The sequence below is a fragment of the Mus caroli genome, chromosome 5, assembly GCF_900094665.2.
Source record: "Mus caroli chromosome 5, CAROLI_EIJ_v1.1, whole genome shotgun sequence".
Lineage (NCBI taxonomy): Eukaryota > Metazoa > Chordata > Mammalia > Rodentia > Muridae > Mus > Mus caroli.
Window position 1 is genome coordinate 69,505,602 of NC_034574.1, and position 22,406 is coordinate 69,528,007.

The following is a 22,406-nucleotide window of genomic DNA, read 5'->3' on the forward strand; positions in this document are numbered from 1 at the left end:
CTAGGCAGTGTAACAGATGATCTAGGCAGTGTAACAGATGATCTAGGCAGTGTAACAGATGATCTAGGCAGTGAAACAGATGAACTAGGCAGTGTGGACATAGTAGGAACCCCTCCCCTGTACTTTGATGGGCTTGTGCAGGAGAGGCTACTCGAGTGTTTTGCAATGGAAGTGTATGCTCCTTTGAGACAGCCTGAGAAGACCATTCTGAGATGGTAGAAAGTTGAAGTTCGGAGTCTTTTTAAGGAATCTTCTTATATTGCCTTAAAACCCACCCCCGGTGTCCCCGTTTGGTCACCCACTACCCCGTAGCTCCTCATTCCATTCCAGGAGCTCTGCCCTCACTCCCTTCACCACATAGCTGCCCTTCCACCTGCTCCCCACCGTGTGCAGTGGGCGTTCCTCACTCGGACGGAAGCTTTGCTTTCCTAAGTTACCCACAGTTGCCCATCCCCTCTCACTTTCCTGCTTTCTCTGCCCTCCCTGGCCATTTCCTCGCAGCATGAAAGGGTCAGATCATGAGTTTTCTAATGTCTGGGACTGTTAGCCAGTTCATCTAGTGGACTGTGTGTCTGCTGAAGAAATGAGGAGGAAGATAGCAGTGCATTAGATAGATCACAAAATGACTTTATTATTAATTATTATTATTTAATCTTTTTTTACAGTCCAGTCTTTATTCCCCCCTCCCAGTCTGACCTCTGACTGTTCCTCATCCCATACCTCCCCCTGCCCGGCCCTTCATCTCCAAGAGGATGACTCTAACCCCATACCTCCTCATCCCACCAAACTGCCCTACTCCCTGGGTTCTCAAGTCTCTCTAGGGTTAGGTGCATCTTCTCTCAATGAGACCAGACCAGGCAGACCTCTGCTGTATATGTGTTGGGGGCCTCATATCACCTGGTGTGTGCTGCCTGGTTGGTGGCTCAGTGTCTGAGAGAGCTCAGGGGTCCAGGTTAGTTGAGACTGCTGGTCTTCCTATGGGGTGGCCCTCCTCAGCTTCTTCCAGCCTTTCCCTAATCCAACCACTGGAGTCCCCCATTTCAGTCCATTGGTTGGCTGTAAGTATCTGCACCTGACTCAGCTGCTTGTTGGGGCTTCTCGGAGGGCAGTCATGCCAGGCTCCTGCCTGTAAGCACACCACAGCCTCAGGAATAGTGTCAGGCCTTGGAGCCTCCCCTTGAGCTCTTAAGTCAGTGTTTGTGTGCCTGTCTCACTAGGCTGAAATATGTGACGTCATTACTGTTTGCTTTGTTTTAGATCACGGGAAAGTAACTTGTAAGGTAGATTGGATACAGTGGCGTACTTACAGTCCCAGGTACTTTACAGGGCAAAGCCTGTTTGAACCTGGGACTTTGAGTGAGTCCTTACAGTGTAGTGGTATCCTGTCTCAAAAATAACGGCAGCAAAAACTAATAGTTCTGTTTATTGGACGAAAACTGTGAGTTGTTTTGGTTTCTTTGTGCACGTGTTAAATTGGAGGTCAGTGACGTATGCTTGCTGCATGCTTGCTGACAGGCGTGTTTCCTCTCAGCTTCTTTGGGGTCTCTAGAAGCTCCCTCTTAAAGAAATGCATTGTTTCTTTTTATAGAACTAAATAGTATCCACCTGTGATAATACCAACACAGGATAACATTCACTTATTGGACATTAATTAATGTTAATGTTTGTCTTGTGTTGTCCTCTCATTCTTCATCAGTATTTGCCCAGTATGTCAGATCCTGTGGTCCACACAAGAACAGCTTGTGATTGCTAATAGTTTTCATTCTGTAGATTATTTATTTACCTGACTAGTCCATGTTGTATATGCAGCATTACTAAGGCTAACATTATAATCTGCAGAAAGAGAACTGACTCTGGAGGTTGAGAGGATGAGGCTAGAACATGGGATAAAACGTCGGGACAAGTCACCCTCTCGTCTGGACACATTTCTGAAAGGCATAGAGGAAGAGCGCGATTATTACAAGAAAGAGCTGGAGAAACTGCAGCATCTAATCCAGCGGAGATCTTGTGCGATTAATCACTCCGCTCGGGAAAAACCTCCTGTAGTCAAATGCTCAGAAAAGGTAAGACCTTCTACAAGAGTAATCAAAAGGATGTGTGTGTGTGTGTGTGTGGTATGTGTGTGTGTTTGTGTGGTGTGTGTGTGTATGTGTGTGTGTGTGGTGTATGTGTGTGTGTGTGTGTTTGTGTGGTGTGTGTGTGTGTGTGTGTGTTATAAACCTTTTTGATTTGTTGCTTTCGGGGGACTGAAAGCAGGGTCCAGTGCATGTTCTGACACTAGTTCTGTGCACATCTACACGGTGTCTCCTAATTGCATCTGTCACTGTGTGTGTATTAAAAGTTGAGCATGATTTCTGATAGACTAAAGTCACATGCTTCTATTTAAGTCCTGATCACTATCAGTGTCTTACTACTATCAACTATATTTAAATTGTTCTTTCTTTTTAATCTCAAGCTTTAGAGCTGTAGAAGTCCTAAAGGTTTCTGTGACAGTAGCATTATCTACAGAACAGGTAAAAGAGAATGAAGCTGGAACAGCCATTAGCTCAGAATATGTGATTTCAGATTTGGTCAGTATCAACACTACGCTATCTGTTATAAGCAGAATGAGTTGTTGAGAAAGACAGTGCAAGCCCATTTATGTTTAATTATGTTCTTATTTCTCAGGAGAGATAAGTCACTGGATTGTTCATTTTTATTGTGAAGAAGAATCACAAAATGTATAAACGGCATAAAGTGTTAAGTAGAGAGTCATGTCAACACTAAGAGTTTACTCAGTTGCTTCGTTCACACTGGGAAGGCAAGCGAGACATTGGTGAGGTGGGGGAACAGTTAGGAGACACCATTGCCTCTTCAGCTCCTCTGCAGTTTTCAAGTGTCATGTTATCTGTCATAGACAAAGAATTCATTTTGTATAGTTCAAAAAGTTAGGGCATTCAAAATGCTTTACAGCACCAATAGTAAGCTGCAGGCATGGTGGCCAGCTGTGGTAAGCACATGTGTTGGATGAGTGTGTGAGACCGTTGTGAGCATGGGGACCTGGGGAGCACATGGCCCACAGAAAAGTCCATATTTTAAGGACTTTGCTGGCAGACAACAAAGGCCTCTTTGAAGCTGGCTTTGGTACTTACTGTGGCTGTCAGCTTCCTGCCTGCGGTAAGCTGTTAGGCACAGTTTCTTGGAATCAGAAAAAGGGACACTTATGGTTCGTGACCTTCATTATCACAGCCCCACGAATAAGGAAGATTTCATGCTTTTACTTGTCTTTGCCGGGAGTGTTTCCCATTTAACTACACCCACTGTGGTCCCCTGAGTTGGGGACAGCACAAGCACAAGACTTTGGCATTGGAAACCTCACATAAGTCCCGGCTTCTTGCATCAGCGTATGATACAATGCGCAGGCCTGATTCCTCATGTGCACCTTATACAGATTGGATGAGGCGATCAACAGAAGAATCCTTTAGCAGTGTCTAGTTCCCACCTAGAAATGGTTTCTTTCTTTCTTTGCTTGCTGGTTTAAAGAATCTCTGATCTGTGTAGACAATTCAGTTCAGCAGATGCATCCTGTCTGCTGTGAACGAGGCATGTACTATAGAGATTAGCTCCTGGCCCACTGTGGGGACTTACATCTGTAATCCCAGTACTATGGGAGAGGCAAGAGGATTGCCACAAATTTAAGGCCAACTTGCCTGCCAAGCAAGGGCAGCCAAGGCTGTATAGTGAAGCCTGTCTCGAGATAAGAAGAAAAGGAGGTCTTGACATGATGTTGTGCTTTGAGCACTGTGCGTGTTGCTTGTCAGTGTGTTGAGAACAATAGAATGGAGAAAGGGGGTGAATTAGCATATATTATAGTAATACTCACATAAGTATTACATGCTATTACATTTGAGATACATTTATAGAGAAGTGTAGAATCCCTGCTCAAGCAGACCAGCCAGGAAACGTTGAGGGAGCATACCAGGTACTGAACACAAAATGACAGGCACGTCCTGTGCCTCTCACACAGGAGAGAGTACATGAAAAGCATCATGCAGATTTGAGGGGTTTGTTACCATTGAGCCACAACCCTGACTGCTAAATAACTTTAAGATCTCATTTATATTAAGTGCCACTGAAGAGTATACAGGATCAATTCAGAACACTTGGAGTGTTATATACATCTGAATTACATGAAGAACTTTGTAGAAAGCGACATTGAAGCTGAGGCGTAGACAGTAATGAAACAGACTTGAATCTTCATTCACTGCACTCCTTTCCTAGGATCTGTGCAGACTACATTCAGTAAGGTGCTTTAAATGGTAGAGTTAGCACACAAGTTCCCCCTGTGGTTTTTAAGCCTGGATTATCTTGAAATCCTGATCTGCTCTTGTCGTGTAAAGCATCTTGCCCTCACTGTGGCCATGACACCCAGGCTTGCCCAGCATGCTTTAACTGTGCCTTATTTTCCTAAGAGGAGGCTCCCTCACACACTGTTAGCATTTATTGAGTCTTTACTGGTATTACATACACTCAGTGAATATCAAATATTATAAGCCAAGATTCTTTCCAATTGTAGTTATTTTTCTCTTGCTGTGTCCAAGCACCGTGGCCAAGGCATCTTACTGAAAGCAGAGTGTTTAGTTAGGCTTATGGCTTCAGAGTTAGGGTAGCATCTGTGATGGCAGAGCAAAGGTGTGGCAGCAGGAAGAGCTGAGAGTCCCCCTTTGGATCCACAAGCAGGAGGCAGAGAGCACACTGGGAAAGGAGTCTTTTGAGATTTCAAAGCTTGCCCCTCTCTTCTAACAAGGCCACACCTCCCAATTCTTTCCAAACAGTTCCACTAACTTGGGACCAAATATTCCAACATAGGAGCCTATGGGGCCATACTCATTCAGACCACCACGCTAGGATAGCAGTTTATCAGCTTTTCTCTGTTTAGTTCACTGACATTAACATGCTATACACATTACCATCTCCTTTTCATGATGGCCATGAAGACTGCATCTTTAGGATCATACTGCGATCGTAGATAAATCCCTTAAGATGTTGCAAGTAGTTGCTGAGTCAGTGTCCACCCCAATCATTGATACTTGGACCATTGCACAGAAAGCTCTCTGTGGGTTGAAGCTGGGACAACTGGGGCCTGTACCTGAGAAGCTGACCTTAATGGTCAGTCGTAGAAAACAGGTACACACATACCTCTGGACTCTTAGTTGGCAGAGAGTTATTAAGTAATGACTGAAAACTTACCATGTATCAGAATTATGTGGAAGCTTGACAAAATGCCCTATACTATGCTCCCAAAGATTCCAGCATGGACCCTCAACTTCATGCATATAACAGGTTTCTGTGTGCTGCTGATCTCCTAGTCTAGAGGTTATAGTTTAGGTACCATGTGTAATAGGCACAGCTAAGGACATGAGGTATGGAAGCAGCTGATGAGGTCTGCACAGGTTGTATTCTTGGCAGCCGTGTACCTTCCTGAGAACCTAGAGCTAGGGAGTCTGCACTGCCAGCGCTTTCGTCTGCTCTCATGGCATGCTCTCGGGAGTTCTTTAATTACACTAGAGAACGTCTGTTCTTCTGTCTGTTAGCCTGGTTCAGTCACCAGCAGGATTGTGACAACCATGCAGTCATAATTATAACACATGGTGTTGTTCGTCTCTGTAATGTGTTGTTTCAGGGTGACTCCTGCACGGACGTTCACCTGATCACAAGAGAAAGGGATGAACTTCAGCGCATGCTGGAGAGATTCGAGAAATACATGGAGGACATACAGTCCAACGTGAAGCTGCTGACGGCGGAAAGGGACAAGCTGAATGTCCTGTATAAGGAAGTAAGACGTTGCTTCTAATTAACCCAGCAGAGCATTAGAAACCGTTACTATAACAGAACCTCCGGGTCCTGCAGTATTGACTGGCATTGTGTGACTGACAGCCACACCCTGAACTCAAAATGACAGTTCTCTCTCCTTTTTTTTTTTTTGTTGTGTTTGTCCCCTCTTTTCTAGCTTGTCAGTGTGGCAGCTCATTTAAAGATTGTCTTTCTAAATTAGCTGAACAGACTTTAACTGTCTCTGAGCCAAAATTGTCCTTGGATTTAGACATGCTACCACCTGTCTGGATCCCAGAGATAAAACGGCCGTGCACCTCCTATTTGCAGTCTTGCCTGTTAGCCTCCAAGTTAGAGTGCCTGCTGCACAGGCACTGAGGACCTGAGGTCAAGTCCTGAACTCGGTGGTTCTCACCTGTGACCTTAGCACTCATGGGGTCAAGACCGGTGGATCCCCAGAGCATCCTGTGAGCCCAGTGTAGCCAGTCAGTGGGAGATGGTACTGCATACATGCTCTCAAGGGTTAGTTTCTGGTGAAAATCTGCTCTGGGGAGGCCAGCAGCCTGGCCCTGTTACAGAGCCTGACTTAGCAGCAGTGAGTTGGCTGACCAGATCCTGGAGTCTAGCTGCTTTGCTCCACACCCGCCTCCCATGAAGCCCCTTACTATTTTGACAGGAGGAAGACATAGAAGTTAAAAGAGACATTTTTACTTCTGTGAGCTTTTCCAGGACTTGGCAGTGCAGTAATTAAATGGATCCACTTCTGGCGTTTCCCCACAGCAGACTTAGCTCTCAGCTTTCTTGAGGCTGCCTAGTTAATTCTCCAGCAAGCTGCCTCTAGTTTCCAGTGTGCTGTGGCCTCAGCCTCTCTCTGTCTTATTGTCACTGGGACTTTAGTATTTAATTTTAATCCTGCTACTCTTATTTTATTGGGATTTGGGAAGAAATGGAAAGTAGCATGCATTTAATATATCCCTACCCCAACCCCTTTAAAAATGGAATATATCCTAAGTATCTTTATATCTTTTAATTCTCTAAGGCAAAGGAAGAGTTGTCTACACTAAGGAAGGAGTCCACTAATTCGACATCCCCCAACCATCTTGTTAGTTGTGTAGAAAAGGAGAAAGAACGCGCGTTATCTGAGTTGAGAAGAATTACAGCAGAAAAGGAAGCTCTGAGAGAAAAGTTGAAAGTAAGTAATACAGGTTACAGCTTTCTGGAGTGTGAGTTATTAAGTATTGGGGGAAGTTAAAGTAGCACGCACTCGTTAGACCCACCCCACCGCCTCCGTTCATGACGGCGCTCTCCTGTGAGGTTACTGCACAGCGCAGCGCAGCCCAGCATAGCACAGAACAGCCTAGATAGCATTACACAGCACAGCAGCATGCCAGCCCAGACTGAACTACCTTTCTTGAGTGTGGTAGGCACTAAGAATACTCCACCATTGATAAAGTGTTGTCCATAGCTGTTTTTGCATGGTGGCCGAGTTGGGAAGACACATTTGGCCTCCCAAACCCAAGACATTCCTTATTGGTCCTTACAGCCACACCCTGAACTCAGGATTGTTTTAGTTCAAGTGTGACATCCTTTTCTTCTTTATTTAATGACTTTATGGATATTTTTCACCTAGCATACAACTTACCTATTTAATGAGGGGGCAGTACAGTGGCTTTTGCTATTCTTTTTCTCCCTGACTTTTATAATTGTCACCATAATTTATTTTAGAAAACCTCCTCCCAGCAGTAAGGATCCTCGTGTCCACTATAATAGTTCCAGTCCCCCAGGCCTCCTTAGCTGAAGGCATCACTTATTCAGCTTCTGCCTCTGTGAGTTGGCCTTCTCTGGACAGTTCATATGAACTGAATCATTAAATATGTGGGTTTTTTTTTCCTTTTATGGGCCGGGGATTGACCCTACCACAGAGTTAGGTCCCCAACCCACACATGTGTTTAATGTTTTTTTGGTTTTTTGTGTTTTTTGGTTTTTTGAGACAGGGTTTCTCTGTATAGCCCTGGCTGTCCTGGAACTCGCTCTGTAGACCAGGCTGGCCTGGAACTCAGAAATCTGCCTGCCTCCTGAGTGCTGGGATTAAAGGTGTGCACCACCACGCCGGGCTATGTGTTTAATGTTTGGTGGGTCTTGGCATGATAGCCATGAGAGTGCTTGTATGAGTATTTGTGTGATGTTTTCAATTCTCTTAGGTAGGTTATCAGTTTTACAATTGTTCCCGAATAAATGTGTTAATATACCAAGGCATTATTTCATAGTACATCCACATGGTAAGTTCTGAGTGAACTTACTGGAGAAGCCATGGTTACTTCCAGTTAATACTATGAAATCAATGCCTTAAAATTAGCCACTAAAATTTCAAACAAAAATATGCCTTTTAAGCATAATCTTTATATTACAAATTTTCAGTTAAAAGTTTTACAACCGAAGGCAGTATAAGAATTTTTTAATTGAAGTCTTTTGGGATGTTTCCTTCTAGAGATTAAAAAAAAAAAAAAAAAAAAGTTAAAATTCCCAGCGAGAAAGCTCTGTGCAGTATGGCATCCTTTAGCACAGGCTTCTTGCTTACCCTTTCCATCTCTGCTGTAATGACCACAAATGTGAAATTAGAATTGTAAACCTGCAGTAGTACTAAAAACTCAGAACACTGCCTGCAGATTATCAGAACCCTCTGGGCTGTAAGAGGCAGACTGGGAATTTCCAAGAGACCTTTTCTTTAGAAAACAGACTTAGTCATGTGACTCCTCAGCCTTCTGCACTGTTTCCTCTTGGTCCCCTGGCCACCCTGCTTTCGAGCAGCCATTATGACTAAACTCTCTGAAAGCTCTGAGTCACAGCTGTCAGCCAAGGCCTGCCAGTGCTGCCTCCTGAACAACATGAGGGTTCTGTTCCAAGTGTGAGACGAACCGTCACAGTAGATCGTTTCTGTTTAGATGAGAGCCCTGAGTTATGCTGACTTTAAATACTCGTGCAGCCTCGCTCGCCTGTGATCCAGTCTCCTAGAGCTTCTTTCCATCCAGTTGTTCACACCTGTCTCTCCTGACCCCTCCTGTGGTGGTCGTTATGCTCGCGCGTGCACCATTACTGTGGGACCCTTTGGGCCCTGCTTTAGACTCTTTCTAGCAGTTATTTGCCTGTTTACAAGATCATTGGTGATCATCCCTGGCCTATTTTACTGTCTGTCATCTTTTCTCTATGCTCATTTTTGCTATTTCTCACTCCTCTTTCTCAAGGCTTCTGGCTGAAGGGACTTTTCTTGCCAGCAGTCTTCTTCTCCACCTCTTCAAATGCTCTTCTCTCATTGGTCCTTTAATGCTGGTTATTGAGTGCCAGGCTCTAGATTCCATTTGACGTATAGAAACAGAGCTCCTTGCCTAGGGAAATATTCACTTATCTATAGTTATTTCCCTATATGCTCTCATGCATGCAGACAATGGAACATGATCATATGTGCTCCTCTTAAGCCCTCCCAGCTCCCTTCATGTTCTAGTTTCTTGTGGGGCCATCCCGGGGGCATAGGAATCCTGTCAACAACCATATCCTTAAAAGAAAATGATTCTCCCTCCTCAAACTGTCAGTAGCCGGCATCTCCTCAGTAAATGGTGTGCCTGGAGATCATCTACCACATCTATGCAAGAATTCCGACTGGCTTGCGCTTGTGAAGGTCTTGTGCACATACCCAGCAGCTATTGAGTTCATGAGTGTGAAGGTCATGCCACCACAGCAGCCTTCCCATTTCCAGCCCCACATCCTTCCTGCCTCCCCTTCTGTGATGTTTCCTTATCCGAGGCTGGGGAGGGCAAGTCCATCTCAATGTCCAGTGTAAGGCTCTTCTTTGCAGCCTTTAAGGAGCTGTGTGTCTTTCCACTGACTGCTGTCCACTGCAAGGAAGAAGTTTCTCTGACCCAGCCCAGGTCTATAGGTACAAATATACACATTTGGAGGCACTTCAACAACATGACCATTTAGATCAGAACGACAGGTTCTTCCCTGTAGACTGTGACCTCAGTAGTCTTGGGCCTTCAATCAGGCTTACAATATCAGACTCCCTTCTGTGGAGCACCCCTCAAGTCTGATCAGAAAGCAGTTACCCCATTACAGTTGGCGGCACATCTTACCTAGGTGAACGTTGTTGCACGCAGGGTCCCTGGCTGGGCACAGCTCCTGATGTCCTTCCTTCAGCAGCCCGCAGGGCCCTTCCCAGTACTAATTGTTCCTGAGACAAGGTCTCCTGTAGCTCTGGCTGACGTACATGTACTTTATAACTGAGGATACCGTGAAACTCCTGACCTTCTGCCTTTATGGTTTCTTGTTTAAGGTCTGTCTTTTTTACAAGGCTTTATATAAGCTATGATGTCAGAGACTTTACTGATGGCTGTGCCCTAACACCTTGCTTGGTGCTTTTACAGAGCATATATCAGCACCGTTTAAGTGATTTAATTAACATAGTAGTCATCTCTTTAACCAGATGTATAATCTAAATATCAAATACAGTTTAAAAATGAATAGCATGAATGAGTATGCACCTTTACTAGAAAAACTCAGTGACCATTACATTATGTGTTCTTGACTTGGCAGCAATTGAGACTGAGGTAATAAACGAGAGAACCAGCCTTCATTTATATCCTGACCAGCTAGTTTTTAAGATTGGACCCGTGCTGTTCTGTTGCCTATGTTTAGCCTGTTTTCCTTACATCTCAATTATAGCTCAGCAATAGAGCACTAACCTAGCATGAGGCTCTCGGATCAGTCAGCAGCTTTGTAACAGAATTAATGGGGTGTGTGTGTGTGTGTGTGTGTGTGTGTGTGTGTGTGTGTGTGTAGCCTGTTAACCAGGTTCAATCTACATAAGTCTTTATAATTGAGTCCACTCCCATTTTATCTTCTGCATGACACACAAAGATAGGCAATAAAACTTTTCTAACTGAAAGAATGCTTTTATAAAATGTCTGATCATTCTATAACACTCATAGCTTCTATGAAATAGGAAACATAGCTCTGCAAATCTGCATTATTTAATACAAATGAACATTTTCTATAAAATTCTCTTTCAGAACATCCAAGAAAGGAATGCTGTTGGAAAATCAGACTTAGAGAAAACTATTGAACATTTGACATATATTAATCACCAGGTAATGGATCAGGGCTTATGAATGACTCTGCCGGTTATTATGCTTTTGGTATGCTGTATGTTTCTGAAAACTTAGTATGCAGAGAAGAGGAGTGCCAGCTGTGAGGCCTGTCATGTGGTTCAAATCCCACTTCCCTGCTAGGCCAGGTTCTCCGCTCTTATCTTTCAGCTTTTCATTTTTGACATAGGAGGAGTGTTTCTGTTTCTTGGGATTTCTGTGAAAATGTAACAACACACAGGCCACATGTAAGAGAGTCCTGGAATGTTACAGGTTTCAGAAGCGGCAAGCTGTGATTATTGTGGTTTGGTCTTAGACGAGTAATTATGTAATTCATACAGACTAAAGAGTGAAGCTCACTGGCTGGCCTGCAGTATCTGTAGGAGATTGCTTCCAGGACTTCTTCAGATACCTAAGTCTGAAGAACTTCCAAGTTTATGTATAAAAATGTGTAAAAATGGCATAATATTGAATATAACCTATATATTCTCCCATAGCCTTTAAATTACATTTAGGTTTCTTACAGGACTGTGTATGATTTCATAATACCTTATACAATGTAAATGTTGCATAAACAGTGGTTATACTGTGTTTAGGAAATAATGACAAGAAAAAAATCTGTATGTTCAATACAGATGCAACTATTCTAGACTCACTACGTAGTATATATTTTCTATAGTTGGCTACTCTGAAATTCTAGATTTTATGCAGAAACAAAGAGCCAAAAGTCATATAGAAGTTTAAAGAACATGATAGTGGATTTTAGGGCCATTATAGTTAAGGTAAGGACTAATAAAGACCGATGAAACCAAATATAACAAATATACATAAAAGGAGCTTAATATACACAGAAGCCTGGATCAGTGAGTGAGGAATGATTATTTAGTAATTCTTTCCTGGACAAATGGCTACATAGATGAAGATGCAAAGAATAAAAAGTTGTTTCCTGCCTCAAATAGACCATAACCAGAAATCATGTTAAGATTATTTAGACATAGCTACTCAGGGCTGAAGCAGGAGGATCACACAATGTATGCTGCCAGTTTAAGCAGTAGCCAGGCCTGCTAGACCATAGCTGCAGCAGCTGCTGAGTTCTCGGTGGCTGAACATTGGGAAATGGTTCCCAAGCCGTGAGTAGGGATGCACCTCTTCCTCCTCAAAGCCCAGCCTTTCACAGAGGCTTCTACTTGTTCTGGTCATGCCCTTGAACGGAGGTGAGCACAGCCTTGCAAAGCTCTCCAGGCTTCTAGCTTGTTACAGAGTGTCGCTAGCTTCCTCAGCAGCCAGTCCTTTGTTGGCCTCACTTGCGTTTATCTTCTGGCTAAACTGCACATTTTTCAAACTCTCTGCTCTGGTGTTCGCTCCCAGTTCTCACCATAAACCAGGCTAAAGGCTATGAGAAATAACCACGCCGCAGCCACAGCGTGTGTGCAGCGTGTGTGCTTGACTGCCTTAAAGTTTCCTCTCCCAGGTTAATTAGTCCGTCACCTTTTATCTCAGGTTTGTGACATAGTCACAAGTCTCAGAGAATGGACAGAGCTTACATGTTTTGCTGTACAATGGTTTTAGTCCTTTTTCAGAGTCTTTGTTCCCATGTAAGCCTATGAACCTGGCCTTTAGTCATCCACATTCCTGTTAGCATTCTGGTCTTCCCTTCTCCCATTTAGTTGCCTAAGCAGCTCTGTGTTATAGCATTCTAGTTTCAGATCCCTTCCACAAGCCAGTCCTGAGGTTTCTGAGCTCTGTGGCCAGGGAGTCTCCACAGTCCACATTCCTTTTGCTGGTTTTCAGTGTTTGTCACCTTTTATGAGCCAGGCAACTTATGGAAAGGTTTACTTGGGCTTATGGTTTCAAGGGTTTACTCCATTGCTTGGTTCTAAAGCAAAGCAGACCTTTGTGGTGGAGAGGGTCCAGTAGACTAGTGCTGCTCACACAGCATCCAGAAAGCAGAGAAGATGAGAAGAGGCAGGGGCCACGATGTGTCTCCTCAGGCCATTCCCCAGCAACCGCCTTGCTTCTACTAGGTCCTGCTTCCTAAAGAGTCCACCACGTCCCCAAACTGTGGTAACCATGGTTATTACCTCAGTCTGTCTTGGACATTGCATGTTCGAACCACAGCTGGATGGTCATGGCAACTGCATGACCAGCTGTCCATTTCTAGGTAGTTGTTGTGTATGACAGGTTAGCACGTGATGGTTCCTAGACCAGATGCACTCCCTGCTCTGTAAGTTGGGTTAGTAAAGACACGAGTGACTTAGTTGTTCATGCTTCTGTATTGTCTGCATCTGCTGTTGTGTGTCACTGGATTGGTGGTGACAGATGGGAGGTCCCACAGAGCCTACACTATTTATTTGAACCAATATGTGATCATCAGTCATACAGTGGATTATCAATCATACATCTGCTCAATAGAAATCAATACAATTTCTATTGAGCAGAAATACATGTAGAAATACATGTACTAACTTGAGCGGTGTGACTGGTACAGACGCAGATTGTACCAAATCACTAAGTTACTGAAGAAGGCACACGGTGTGATTCTACTCTTGTAAAATTCAAACCCAAGCGAGACTGAGCAGTGCGAGGCTTGGGACGTGATGCTACTGTGATGCAGTGAAGGACAGCAAGATGCTTGGTGCCCTGGAGCATACCTGCAGAGTCAGCATTTCACAGATTTATAATTTAGTGAAATCTTAACACACTTCAAGTCTTATGCTCCCGGGCAGAAAAGCACTGTGATCTTTATGAAGTCAGGTCTTGCTCCATGCGGTCGGGGAAAACTTTCACTTTGTTTCTCCATAAATCTTGACTGTGTTGTGGTTACATTCCTTTCACCTCCCAGTTTTATTTAATTGCTGTCTTTTTACTGCAGGTTTCCAGGTTTTCTGGTGGGTAAGGGTAGGAGTGGGGGTTAGGGGGAGAATATATTGGTTCTAAAACCTGGAAATGAACAATGGAGGGTTTTGTGGGTTTGTGTGAGTTTTAGGACGTTCCTCTGACTTTTCATCCTGCCTGTAGTTTGGCTTCCTGTCTCACTGCTGTTGTGGATTTCCTGGTCTTAGTTTTGTTTGCGTGTTTTCTCTCATTGTAGTGACAGTGAGGAAGGGCAAACGGAGGCACCCACGCTGACATGTTGGTCCTAAGAGTACAGATGACAGTTACTGTTTAATATAGCTCCATAGTTATCTTCTAGAAATATTATTAAAGAATAGCTATGAAAAATAAGATATTATCACATATGCTTATTAATTTTTAAATTCAAATTATAGCTTGAAAATGAAAAATATGAATTGCAATCTGAAATGTTAATGATGAAAGAAACAATGGAGTCATTAGAGAACAAATCAAAACTCCAAGCTCAAAAGCTTAGCCATGTGACTGGTGACTCATCTCATCAGAAAACAGAGATGAACTCCCTTAGGTAAGTCCATTCAAGCTTTCTTTCATTATTTTACTCTGTGACATGCTTCTTCTGGGTATGCAAGGTTCAATGGTGTTTTGCTTTGTGTCTTTGAACAGTGTTTTTCCAAGGTGGCCTCATGGTACAGTCCCCTAGGAGCTTTTACAAAGGATTAGGGATGTCTTTAGGCTCTCGGATTTACTGAGTGAATCTGGAGAGGTCTTGTAGTCATAGTTTTGAAACTTTCACAAGTTGGCATGATCATCAAAGAGTTGTCTGCCCTATCTGCTGTTAAAGTTCACTCTAGTATATAATTAAGATGCTGCACTCTATAGGGAAGGCCTGCACGGATCTTAGAACTTCTGCCATGTGGACCATTTCCATCTTCTTCTCACCTCTTTTAAAATAATATAAAATAAAAATGTTATATCTCCTATTTTTAACCCTTTCTAATTTAGAAAAAGAAAAATTAACCAAGGGGGTAGGAAGCAGACTGTGCTAGAACATAGAACATAGATTTGAAGTCTCAGAGACGGATGATAAGCAGAGGAGATCGCAGGTCAGGACTGAGATGGTAGCTGCAAACCTTGAGGGCAAAGGCAAACTTAAGAAATGTTTCTTTCATAAAATCAAAAGGTGACTTACATGGGAATAAAAGAGCAGTACACTAATGCATAAAGTAACATTGGAATATTGGCCATTTAGTTAGCCATTTGTCAGTTTCAAGGACAGCCAATTGAAGGAAATAAAAGCTAACAGTGTCCCACATCACCCCCACCCCAATTGCATAGCTGTCATGGGCAAGAGAGATAACTTAAGGTTAGCATGAACCCTCTATCTGAAAAGTCAGAGGGAATCTATTGCTCTAAATTACATTTGCCATAAAAATTAGGAAGAAAGCCAGGCAGTGGTGGCACACGTCTTTAATCCCAGCACTCTGCAGGTAGAGGCAAATGGATTTCTGAGTTCGAGGCCAGCCTAGTCTACAAAGTGAGTTCCAGGACAGCCAGGGCTACAGAGAAACTCTGGAAAAAACAAAAGCAAAAAAAAACAACAAAAAACAAAAATTTGGAAGAAATCTTTGAATGTCAACAAAATCTTTATGCAACTTAGTCATGAACTAGTAACACATTGCAATCAGGAAGGATGGCAGTGATAATGATTTTTTTTAATAGATTGATAAGTTACAGTTGAAGGGTTATTGAGCAGTAGATTGGCGGCTGTAGAAAACTGACTTGGTAAAATAACAGCTTCACACACACAATATGTACTCACTGATAAGTGGATATTAGCCCAGAAACTTAGGATACCCAAGATATAAGATACAATTTGCTAAACGCATGAAACTCAAGAAGAACAAAGACCAAAGTGTGGACACTTAGCCCCTTCTTAGAAATGGGAACAAAACACCCATGGAAGGAGTTACAGAGACAAAATTTGGAGCTGTGACGAAAGGAAGGACCATCTAGAGACTGCCATATCCAGGGATCCATCCCATAATCAGCTTCTAAACGCTGACACCATTGCATACACTAGCAAGATTTTGCTGAAAGGACCCAAATATAGCTGTCTCTTGTGAGACGATGCCGGGGCCTAGCAAACACAGAAGTGGATGCTCGCAGTCAGCTATTGGATAGATCACAGGGCCCCCAATGGAGGAGCTAGAGAAAGTACCCAAGGAGCTAAAGGGAACTGCAACCCTATAGGTGGAACAACAATATGAACTAACCAGTAGCTCTTGTCTCTAGCTGCATATGTATCAAAAGATGGCCTAGTTGGCCATCACTGGAAAGAGAGGCCCATTGGACTTGCACACTTTATATGCCCAGTACAGGGGAACGCCAGGGCCAAAAAGGGGGAGTGGGTAGGTAGGGGAGTGTGGGGGGCTGGGTATGGGGGACTTTTGGGATAGCATTGGAAATGTAAACAAGGAAAATACCTAATAAAAAATTAAAAAAACAAAAAAAACAGGTTCAAGAGTTTCACCTACAATTCAGAAGGGCAAAGAAATGATGAGCATAAAAGACACAGACTCCAAATACAAAAGCCAGGAGTCACAGACCTACAGTATAAGAAACCCCGACCACGTGACAGAAGTAATCAGGAAGAGGAAGGCTGAGGGAGAGACTCGGGGGCTCTAGGGTTACCAACAACCTTTTCTCCCTCAATGCCTTACTACCATCTTTATCAGGAAGGCTTTACAAAAGTTCAGAGACAGCTCTATCCTTCCTGCTTCCTCTCTCTGCAGGTATTCTATGGAGGAGGGCAGAGTGAGCCTGCCCCTCATCTGGTATGTCCTCAGCTCCAAAGTCCAGGCAGAGACAGTGCTACATCTTCATCTGCAGAATTGCTAGTCCACCCGCTTTGCTTTTGTATCCAGCTGACCAGAGCTGCCATTTTCCTTTTCCTTCAGATCAGAACCATACCACCAGTTTCTTTTCCTTACAGAAGACTCTGGGTGACAGAGCAGCCAGTGTCCTCTTGTGGATGCCATAGTCTGGTTTGGTTTTGTTCTGATACCAATACCATTTTCTCTTATGAGTTCAGCCTGTTTTTGCCTTCAGCTATTGCCATTCAGTCACTGTGCAGTAGGAGAGGGTTATGAGAATTGTTCCCTCTATCGTGTGTATTGCAGATCAGAATTCTGCTTTCCACTCACCAAATCTCTCTTTTCCTCTCTCCCTCGATCCCCCTCTCTCCCTCTCCTCAGCCTCTACCCCTCTCTCTCCCTCTACCCACCCCTCTCTGTGTTTTGGGAAGGGGAGAGGGGATGAAAGGGGGGAGGCCTATCTCCAAGTCTAGTATGTCTTCAATATTCAGTTGATAAACATTGATAAAAATTTGAGTTCAATCTATCAGGCCTAAATTCGGCACTAAACTCAGTACAGAGCACAGCACAGCCCTTTGCAGAAGCAGAACGTTGTCCAAGCCTCGTGCCCTTTTCAGTGTGGCTCACAGAGCTCTGTTACTCTAAGACATGAAGTTTCATCCATGAATCTGATTCTCAGAGAGAGGAGATGTCTGCTCCTTTCATGGTCATGGACCATCTTCTTTTTGCCTTCCTGTATTAGGCATTTTTTCCCACCCGATATCCATGTGTTCAGCCAGGCCTTCTGGATCAGACAGAACCTCTAATTGTACAAATCGCTGGTCTCTGGTCTGGCCTCTTGGTGTAGCATCTGAAGACAGTATGAAAATAGCCATTTTGAAAATGGTAATGACTCTTGCCTCTCTTGAGCTACAACATTTAATGAGGTCCAGCAGTTATCAGCCTAACCCAAACCTTCAAGGATAAGAAGGAAAGGCCTGTGTGCGGGGATGATGGGTCTGGACGCCTCTGCGTGCTAGCTAGTCTCTAGAACTGGGGCAGCAAACTTCAGCCCTGGGCCATGCAGTTTTCACTGCGCCTTTAACCTGGCTTCTGAAGGGCGAAAGCCATTGTAGGCAGTGTGCAAGTGAGAGAGGGTGACGGTTCTGTTTCATCACAGTTTTATTTATGGATGCAAAAATTTGGATTCCATTTAATTTTTATGTCATAAAATGTTTTCCTGTGGAAATATTTTTTTCACTCACTTAAACATAAAAGCTCTCTGCAGCTAGAAAGAAATAAGCAATCAGTGATGGTTTGTCAGCCTGTGCTCAAGGATGAGCTGCTTCCAGCCCAGTTAGACAACTCCCTTTTCTCAGTCACCCCATGGCAGGCATCTGCATCTCTGTCATTGCTGTCGATGCACCTCTAACAGGGCTGTCACCGTGTTTGCAGTCACTGTAACCTTTATGTGAGTTTTTACTATTGCCCAGACTTGGCCTCAAATCTCTCTGCTCAAGTAAGTGGTCTTTCCTGTTTAACATCTGGAATCCTGTGTAGCATAGCCCTGAGTCTTCATTACATCAGTTAAAGCCAAGAGCATTACATGTTTATCTAGGATGACAACATGCAATAGCAGTTTCCTGCAAATGGCCATGAACTCTCCATGGGTCTGTGATTATGCCATAGATGGCAGTTACTTGGGATTTGTTTGGATATATTCAGAAACATACATATATATTAATAATGTTAGGAGCTAAAGAGATAGCTTATCAGTTAAGAGCACTGTCTGCTCTTCCAGAGGTCCTGAGTTCAGTCCCCAGCAACCACGTGGTGGCTCACAACCATCTGTAGTATGATCTGATGACCCCTTCTGGCATGCAGGTATACATTCAGATAGACCACTCATATACATAAAGTAAGCAAATCTTTAAGATGTTAGATATATTCAGAAATGTTTGATGTATCCAGATATATGCAACTAGTTTCCCTTGAGAACTGTTTGCTAAGGAATCAGAAATCATTTTAGATAAAGAAATGAAAATTCATGGACTGCCTGAAACTGTTTTGGGGGTGGGATACCTAAACTGTTTAGCGTGTATCCCTACCGTATTTTCTTAGCAATAAGAACATGAATGCTCCCATGAAATGACAATGTCTGAGCTTGTGGAGCTAATGTTGAAATCATCCCTATCACTCTTCCTTTTCCTGGTGCACCATGTGACGTCATTCCTAGTCTTCATAGTCAGTAGTGGGCATGGACCATGGGCTCATAGAAGAAGCTCCAAGAAAGCCCATCAATAGCTTTCCCCTAACAGGTCATCGAATTTCCAAACTTATCTCTCTCGGGTGGAACTTCATTTTAGAACATGAAACATTTATTATGAATGAAAGAACCTTTAAGAGATGTTTTTAAGATGTTTTAGATACACCCTGTAACGAAAGGAAATAATTCATTTTACCCCCCAAAATGAGAGTATGTGTAGCCATTGTAGTGTAATATGGCTGTGGACTTTGAGGCTGAGGGGGATTTGAGCCGGGCGTAGGTCAGTCAGATGAAGATGGAGACAGAATGAAGTTCAGTTTCACTTTTTTTCTTTTCTGGTGGGAAATCATTTCTTTCTTCTGTAACTTTTAAAGCTAAGAAACTGATCTCTTTTTTACTGAAGACTTGGTTTTCAAAGTTTCCTTCCAATTTAGAGACAGTAAAGTGGCAGCCCAGCCATGAGCCTCCCTCCCCGCTCCTGCTAGGAAGCCTCTGGGCAGCAGTACTCAGTCAGACTTTTCTGTTTCCCAAGCCCTCTCTACACTGGGATAGAAGAGGCAAAGCCTTTGTTAGGGCTTCCTTCCTGTCAGTCCAGATGTTGTCCTCTGTGCCTTCATCAGCCCCACCCCCAACAGCATATCACATCATTTATAAAACTACGTGCAAAGGAGACATAGCTCTGCCTAGAGTTTTAAGCAATGCCAGCCATTGCTTTTCAGTAAGTCCTATTAGTCATTCCATTTTCCTGTCCAGGTAGCACAGCAACTTGAGGGAGTTGAGTGACCTTTTTACATGGGTTACCCAAGACCATCAGAAAACACAGATATGTATATAGATATGCTTTTTCCCTGATAGTTTGTGATCCTGAACAAGCAAATTGTTTCACTAACTTGGGAACATAGTTGTAACAAAAGTCCTCCAGGGACATACATGAACTAAGGTGTGCACAGTCCCTTCCCCTTAGCTCTCCCTACACACCATGGCTCTAGGTTCCAGGAGCACCCACTTGGACTGCAGATGCTTTTCCGGAGTAAAATCACCTGAGCCTGGCCTCTTTCTGACTTGGTTTGGTTCCTTGTACAGTTCTAAGAAATCAGTCCAACTCTGCCTGCCTCTGTCTTCGTCTGCTCGCTGTGAGAACTCTATGTTAGTGTTTTGTTGTCAGAATGCCCCAGTATCCCTCAGAACTTATTTCTATAGGAATGCCCCACTTTAATCATTGTTTTGGGAACTAGACCTTGCTCAGTAGGCATTTCTGAGTCAAGCTCCCATTAGTATCTTCTTCAGTGTCTTATCCTCAAAGGAAACCCAAAGGAAGTTATTCCCAGCTAACTGAGGTGAGAGTGGCCTTTTCAGCCATTCAGACAGGGTAAATGCTTCCTGCACAGAGATAGAAGCATCCAGAAGCCTGTGACTGCGACAGCCAAGACATCTTGTGACAGCTTTCAGGATGCTACTGCTGAAAATGAGCAGTTACTTCCAGCTAGTAACAGACACTAGAGACAGGGTTTCCCATGGACGGCCTAAGTGGCCATGAGTCCTGCCCCTGGCTCCCTGAAACCAGCCTTTGTTGTTATCCCATCACACTGTAAGAAATGCCTGTCTTCCCATCACGTGACCTACTGTCACCTACCACTCAGAGAGCCAAAATAAGAAGCAAACTTCCAAGCTCACGTGGTCTGGACGGTGAGGACTTCTGGAGAGTCTGGAGTGCCAGGCATGCCATTAAAACAGGGCTGTGACTCTGCTCTCAGACGGAGATTTTGAGGAAAAGGGGGTTGATGTGAGGGAACTGAGGAGAACTTTAAAACTACCGAAAATCTTCTGGGAGAGAATATACGATTAATTTCATTTTTATACCATATCATTTTTAGGGAGATGAAAGCATTTTGGGAAAGAATGGTGGACAGCAGGAGTAATATTGTATAATAAAAGCTGTTGATTAGACTAGAAGAGCTTTATAATAAGAAATAAAAGGAACTTATAAGAAATCAAACTATTTTAAGAGCACTCATTTAACAAAGCTATGTCTGTGAGAGATAAAGAATGCCATGTGTTTTTGTCCACTGCTTTAGGATCGTCAATGAGCAGCTACAGCGCTCACTTGATGACTGTCAGCACCGGCTTTCCATAAAAAGAGGTGAACTTGAATCAGCCCAAGAGCAAATTAAAATGCTGGAGCAAAAACTAGGTGAGCCCTTTGAAATTTTTCTTTTGCTAACATAAATTGCCCTTACCTTACAAACACTCTTCTTCTCCATAGAGAATCTCAACCACAGGATGACGGTGCAGAGCGAAGAAACTCACGCAATGAAGAAGACCATTGGAGTGATGGACAAAGAAAAGGACTTTCTCCAGGAGACTGTGGATGAGAAGACAGAAAAGATCGCCAACCTGCAGGAAAGCCTCCTTAGTAAAGTAAGTATCTGCCCCATGTTCTTGGCTTCTCAGCAGGAGAGCCTGGTTAGTCTCCACGTGAAATACGCAGTTCTTACAGCCCTTGAGGAATTCCTGAGACCCACAGCTCTGCCTGTTGACGTAGCTAGATTTCCTCCTGTCCTAGTAATTGGAGTCTTTACATGGGATTTTATCTGTTCTTAGAATGCGATTTGGTCTCATTAAAGTACACTTGAAGGAAGCCACTTCAGCTCTTCGGTGGGTGGAGACATACCAAGATGTGATATTAGATGGGTATAGAACTGTGGTTTTTTAGAGTTTGCTTTTGTGTATAATTTATATAATTGAACTTACCTAAATGAGGTTGATTATGCAGACTTAGCAGAAGATAATTCTGGATGAGTGACTTAAAATCTTTCATGTTTCTGTAATTTCTCAGGAAAAAGTTATTGCCCAGTTGAAGGTCATAGTTGCAGAGTATGAAACGTCGCTTAAGTGAGTAACCAATGAGTGGTATTCCATGTCTGAGAAAGTTCCAGCAAACACGGCCTTCCTACTTAGCAGAGTCTGGAGCTCTGTGTCCCGTGGAGTTCCGGCTTTGCCTGGGGCATCCTTGCTTGCTTAGTTCTGCTCTGACCTGCTCCCTGCTGCTGTTGGCTCGCACTGCCGTTGCATTTTCCCGCTTGTGCTCCGTGCTTACATAGTCACCTGTTCAAGTCCTGCTGCCTCAACTTAGATTGCTTTAATGACCAGCTTTTGTGTTTGTTCTTCAACTAAACCTATCTTGAGTAATCTTAAAATTTTCACATTTTGTATCTAGTCTCCAGAAATATTTTAAGCTATCTAGAAAGAAAAGTCACTAATTATATTTATGCTACATGCCTTTATGTTTTATATAATAAAGGCAATGTAAACACTAAATATTTAATGTGGTTTTATATTGTATTTTCTAACACTTGAAGGTGTTATGTTTGCTTAACCTGTATAATAATATTTATTTTGTGGCTTTATTTGTATATAATGATTGATAGAACTCTACAGTCCCTGAGTATTTTCAGTCAGTGTCCATGGGCAGCATGTAGCCTC

The 22,406-nt window shown here is 43.3% G+C and overlaps 1 protein-coding gene across 1 annotated transcript in view; it reads left to right on the forward strand.

Moving 5' to 3' along the window:
• Cep135 (centrosomal protein 135) overlaps nt 1–22,406 on the forward strand; it is a 60,229-nt gene that overhangs the window by 22,278 nt on the left and 15,545 nt on the right. Inside the window, exons 11-18 of the mRNA XM_029477920.1 lie at nt 1,840–2,063; nt 5,663–5,815; nt 6,851–7,003; nt 10,875–10,952; nt 14,219–14,370; nt 20,999–21,114; nt 21,187–21,341; nt 21,760–21,815. Of these exons, the coding sequence (XP_029333780.1) occupies nt 1,840–2,063; nt 5,663–5,815; nt 6,851–7,003; nt 10,875–10,952; nt 14,219–14,370; nt 20,999–21,114; nt 21,187–21,341; nt 21,760–21,815 (1,087 nt within the window). The remainder of the gene's footprint in view (nt 1–1,839; nt 2,064–5,662; nt 5,816–6,850; nt 7,004–10,874; nt 10,953–14,218; nt 14,371–20,998; nt 21,115–21,186; nt 21,342–21,759; nt 21,816–22,406) is intronic.